Genomic DNA, 5,887 nt, shown 5'->3' with positions numbered 1-5,887 from the left:
ATACTCCCTAAAAAAAGGGGGGGGGGGGGAATCCATCAGTACTTCAGCATTGACATGTTGCCACACAGATCTTAGCATATTCAAATAAAGGCCTTTATAATTTATAAAAATTATATCAAACTATATAAGTAGTCATATAAATATACAAAGTTTATTACAGTTATAAAAATAAATAATTGCTATCAGACATTTATTGGCTCTTTGGGCAGGCTTCATAATGTTGCCAAGATATATCATTGATTAATAAGTTAAAAAGAGTCTGCTAAAGCAGTCCGGTAGTACCAGAAAAGAATAGCAGAGATAGAGAGGAAAGGCTCACTTTGAAAACTCACGATACAATTCCATAGGAAAACCTTACTAAAAATGAAGCTGAAAAAGGGAGGAGGGAAAAGAAGACAATAAAATTCTTTAATTGCACTTTTATATAGATTATAACACTCCTCAGGACAAATATAAAGACTACAATTCAGCTCTTGTTTAAGGACTGAAACAGTAATTCCAATTTTTTAAATGAAACCACAAAAAAATCCTAGGATGCTTTATATTTAAATTCTCCTATAAATAATACATTATCCATAATTAAATGAAGATGAAAGACTGTCACAACACATATGTACTTCAGCATCAGAGGATTCAAAGGGTAGCTATGGATTCAGTGGTGACATATAATGGCATTAAGATAGCATGTCAACTATCCAATCCTTTTTCAGGCCCTCATTTTGCCAGTCAGTGTGAATAATGGGACACCCCCCCCCCTTGCTCTAACGAGGCCAAAGTCATCTATACAACATAGTTTGTCTTCACAACCTTGTTCTTTTGAGACCAATGAACACACTTATCTTCATTTTTCAAGCAAGGAAAATGTGGGCAGAGAGGTTACATTACTTGGGTACCCTTTGGGATACCAGTCAGGATACCAGTCAAGCTCCACGACTCTTTCCTAACCACCTGTATCCAGAGCTGTCTTTCTCCACATGGGCTACTCATTTGGAGAATACATCACACAATCAAACATGGGTGAAATATTGTTAATGCCTTCAGTGTTTGCTAACTCAGGACAAGTAAATGGGAGAGCATCATGAAAACTACAACAAATGAGCATGACTATAGCAAAACTTCAGTGCCACATAAACAAGCGTCCCCATTCTAGACTAAAAATAGAACCACTACTCTAATTTCCAGCTTTATAAGGCCACAACAAAAACCACTGCAATGCAAATACTACTTTGTGACCACCATGCTACAGCATTTTTTTTTACATTAAAAGTAATACTGAGAATTATACAAATTAAGCAATGCATCATTTCTTAAAAAAAAAAAAAAACACCACAAAAAAAACCCACCCACACACAAAACCACAACCACACACACACAAAAAGATAACAAAGACAATCAGAACAAATTAGCTGGTTGCTTTCCTATCTTGATTGCCAGACCAGAATAGGTCAGTGATCCAGACAGTTTACTACCGTATTTTTAACAGTTTGCAAAGGCATATATGTATGTCAGATCGGGGAAGTCTCCAGTGAGCCTCCAGTACCACCATTAATCCTGAATTCATTAACCCCCTCTATAGATAAAACAAAAATGCCAGATTGTTTCTTCTTGATTCAAAAGCCAATATTCTACAAAGCGCTATCACCATGCTAAACAGCCTACTCAAATACTAAATTTTATTCGGCAAAAATTGAAAACCAGAATTAAGTCCAAAATAACGGTGGTGGGTTGACCTTGGCTTGACACCAGGTGCCCACCAAAGCTGCTCTGTCACTCCCCCTCCTCAGCTGGACAGGGGAGAGAAAATATAACAAGAAGCTTGTGGGTCAAGATAAGGACAGGGAGAGATCAGTCAGCAGTTACAGTCACGGGCAAAACAGACTCAACTTGGGGAAATAAATTTAGTTCATTGCCAATCAAAATCAGAGTACAGATAATGAGAACTAAAACCAAATCTTAAAACACCTTCCCCCCACCCCTCCCTTTTTCCCAGACTCAACTTTGCTCCCTGTTTCTCTACCACCTCCCCCTGCCCCCGAGTGGCCCGGGGGACAGGAATGGGAGCTGTGGTCAGTTCATCACACATTTCTGCTGCTCCTTCCTCCTCAGGGGGAGGACTCCTCACACTCTTCCCCTGCTCCAGGGGTCCCTCCCACAGGAGACAGTCCTCCACGAACTTCTCCAGTGTGAGTCCTTCCCACAGGCTGCAGTTCTTCACGAACTGCTCCAGCCTGGGTCCCTTCCACGGGGTGCAGTCCTTCAGGAACAGACTGCTCCAGCATGGGTCTCCCATGGGGTCACAAGTCCTGCCAGCAAACCTGCTCCAGCATGGGTTCCTCTCTCCATGGGTCCACAGGTCCTGCAAGGAGCTTGCTCCAGCACAGGCCTCCCACAGGGTCACAGCCTCCTTCAGGCATCCACCTGCTCCACCGCAGAACTCCATGGGCTGCAGGGGGACAGCCTGCCTCACCATGGTCTTCACCACAGGCTGCAGGTCTGTATTGGACACAGGCGAAGCTTCTAGGAACTTCTCGCAGAAGCCACCCCTGCAACCCCCACCACTACCAAAACCTTGCCACACAAGCCCAATACAATAACTAAAGGGAAATTATAATGTTTTAGAAAAACAACAGAAAATCTGTACTGTTAATGACATAAACCTGCTAGCTAAACTGTAGTCTCTGAGGGAATGCATGTGTGGAAGGAAAGGGAATCTCTTTGTTACCACCAAGTATAGTTGAATCTTCTCCCTGTGAGCAAAATTTCTATGTCATAATGCTATAAAATGTTTACATGATAATGACATCTGATTCTATAGTAATTTCAGATAAACATGATCTCTGCATTCTGGAGACAGGTTAAAAAAAAAAAAAACAAACAAAAAACCCCACACCAAAAACCAAGCATAGCCCAATCTAACAGTAAACAATTGTTCTACAGAAGAAAAAAAAGAAAAAAGCAGCTTTCAGATATACCTCATTTCTACAATATTAAATCTATTTTGTAGAATATGAAGAAATCTAAAAACTTTCTTAGATTACTAAAGGACAAAAGCATTTAAGCCAGAAATTTTAACTGCAATCTGACTTCTTATGAATTCAGAAAAACACCAACTCACTAGGTCTGCAAGGCTTGTAAAGTCTACTAAACAATATTATTCAAATCAGCTTCCTATCTCCCCCATCTAATCCCACAATATACCAGTGTTTTACCGGTAGGTTTAACAGAATAGAACCCAATAGCCTCTTCTTTTGTCCACATGATCTTAGCATAGTCGTTGCTACCATGACAGAGAAATGGGACATCATTTCTTTCCATTTCTTGTTTCCGATAGATAATTCGATTCAGAACATAGAGAACCACCCTCTCTCCAACAGACTTCACCTAAGGAAACACAGAAAAACATTTTAGAAGAGTAGTCAGTTTAGTTGATACTCACACATCAGGGACCTTATTTTTCAAAGTTGCCAGCTAACACAGCTGCAGACAGAGTGAAGAGAAGCTGTAAGTGCTGAAGTAGGATGAAGCTCTGGGGTTTGTCTGAGGCCTAGGAGATGCTCTGAAGCCATAGCAATAGGTTAAGTATAAAGCACTACCACAGACAGGATATTTCATGACTTCAATGTCACTTTCAATCCAATGGGTAAAAGCTGAGAGAAATGCCGAGAGTGGGGGGAATGTTTTGATTTTAACTCAAAACTATTTTTGGATTTAAGAAACACTCACCACATACAACAGCAGTATGCCAGCCTCAGATTTCAGAGGTGTGCTGGTTTTGGCTGGGATAGTTAATTTTCTTCATAGAAGCTAGTATGTTTTGGATTTGTGCTGAAAACAGCGTTGATAACACAGGGATGTTTTAGTTACTGCTGAGCAGTGCTTACACAGAGTCAAGGCCTTTTCTGCTTCTCACACCACCCCACCAGCAAGTAGGCTGGGGGAACACAAGAAGTTGGGAGGGGACACAGTTGGGACAGCTGACCCCAACTGGCCAAAGGGATATTCCATACCATACGACATCACGCTCAGCATATAAAGCTGAGGGGAAGGAGGAGGAAGAGGGTCATTCTGAGTTATGGCATTTGTCTTCCCGAGTAACCATTACACATGATGAAGCCCTGCTTTCCTGGAGATGGATGAACACCTGCCTACCAATGGGAAGTGGTGAATGAATTCCTTGTTTTGCTTTGCTTGCGTGCACGGCTTTTGCTTTACCTATTAAGCTGTCTTTACCTCAACACACGAGTTTTCTCACTTTTACTCTTCCAATTCTCTCCCCCAGCCCACTGTGGGGGAGTGAGCAAGCAGCTGCGTGGTGCTTACTTGCCAGCTGGAGTTAAAACACAACACCAGGCTAGCAGGCAACTGGACTCCTACAAAGAAGAAATTATGAGCCTCACAAGGTAGCAGGACTTGGCACACTCAATCACTGCTGATCAAGTGTCAAGACAACAGGAGATGATGCAGTGGAAGAACTAGTTACAACAGTTTCTGCTGCATGTAACAAGAAATTAAATATCTGCAGGGTTCCTTTTACATATGAAATTTAAGTTCACCGCTATCCTACCCACTGTGAAGGGAGAATGGAGAAACCATGTTCCCTTCCCAATGCCCAAAGTTTCAGCTACCCCCTATCTGTAAAAGATTCAGCTTTCCTGATTTACTCACCATCCCACCATTATGAAGCACACTGAAAACAAGGCTATATGCCAAATTCTGTAGAGTAAATTTAAACACAAAAATCAAAGATGAGTGCCCAGATATGAATTACACCCCTGGAAAAACACAGGTTTCCAGTTTTGGAAATACCAAAACTCCATACTATGTAGGCATCAGTAATGGTAACACAGCTCAGTGATGAGCAATAAAGCAGACACTAGGCAACTTTCCCAAACACCATGTATCACCACTGCAGGCCACCAGCTCCAACTTGCCTCTATCAAACAGGTTCCTTTCAATATTTTTAGCTTACTAGTCTCCTGATAAGACCAATAGGTACTGCTATGACAGAATGTACCGCTCTACTAAGATGTTTCAATACAATCAGACATACTACGTTCTAAAGAGTAAGGAAAAAACCCTCTTCTTATCATCATTAACATCCAAATAGCTTGCATATGAAGCTCCTGTACAAAAGTCCCTCTTTTTCTAGACACTTTCACAACCCTTCCCCCAGTACCCATTTCCTCTATTGCCATTGACCCTGCTTTTGACATGAGACAGCTAACTCATTTCTGAATGAAATGAAACTCACGCAGTAGCTATTTACCATTACTTGTCATTATCTTGAAGGAGAAGAATAATTGCCAGGTGAATGTTGGAGCGCTTTACCTGCCAAAGCCCCTCTCTAGAAGTGACAGATGTTCTCACAATGTCATCAATTGACCACCAACGGCCAGCAAGAAACAGGGCTACAGCTTGAAAGAAACAAGGGGAGGAAAAAAAAGTTAGTGATTCTTAAGATTCCAAAAACATACATATTCATTAAAGCTGCTAAACAATTAGGAATAACACTGTAGTAGCCAAGTTAAGCATCTTCTAGCTGGCACTGTATTAATGAAGCTCTTAGTACCTTAGCACAACATACATGGTGCTATACACACACACACACCCCCATTATGCAACGCTGTATCAGGATTCTGTAGCAGGGTTTTGGTAGCAGGGGGGTTACAGGGGTGGCTTTTTGAGAAGTTGCTAGAGCCTCCCCCTAGGTCCGATACAGTCAATGCCAGCCTGCTCCAAGACGGACCCACCGCTGGCCAAGGCTGAGCCAATCAGCTACAGTGGTAGCACCTCTGAGATAACATATTTAAGAAGGGAGGGGAAAAAAAAAAAAACTGTTTCGCAAGAGCAACCGGGAGAGAGAGGAGTGAGAATATGTGGGAGAAAC

At 41.7% G+C, this 5,887-nt stretch overlaps 1 protein-coding gene across 1 annotated transcript in view; it reads right to left on the bottom strand.

Moving 5' to 3' along the window:
• LOC104621556 (soluble lamin-associated protein of 75 kDa-like) overlaps positions 1-5,414 on the bottom strand; it is a gene marked incomplete at its 5' end in the record, with an annotated part of 15,041 nt that extends 9,627 nt beyond the window's left edge. The window contains 3 exon segments of the mRNA XM_010288074.1: positions 932-933; positions 3,199-3,381; positions 5,329-5,414. Of these exon segments, the coding sequence (XP_010286376.1) occupies positions 932-933; positions 3,199-3,381; positions 5,329-5,414 (271 nt within the window).
• Positions 5,415-5,887: the final 473 nt, after the last annotated feature.

This window comes from Phaethon lepturus, unplaced genomic scaffold, assembly GCF_000687285.1.
Source record: "Phaethon lepturus isolate BGI_N335 unplaced genomic scaffold, ASM68728v1 scaffold6545, whole genome shotgun sequence".
NCBI classification, from domain to species: Eukaryota; Metazoa; Chordata; class Aves; order Phaethontiformes; family Phaethontidae; genus Phaethon; species Phaethon lepturus.
Note: the sequence above shows the minus strand (reverse complement) of the source record. Positions and strands in the feature narration are given on the sequence as shown.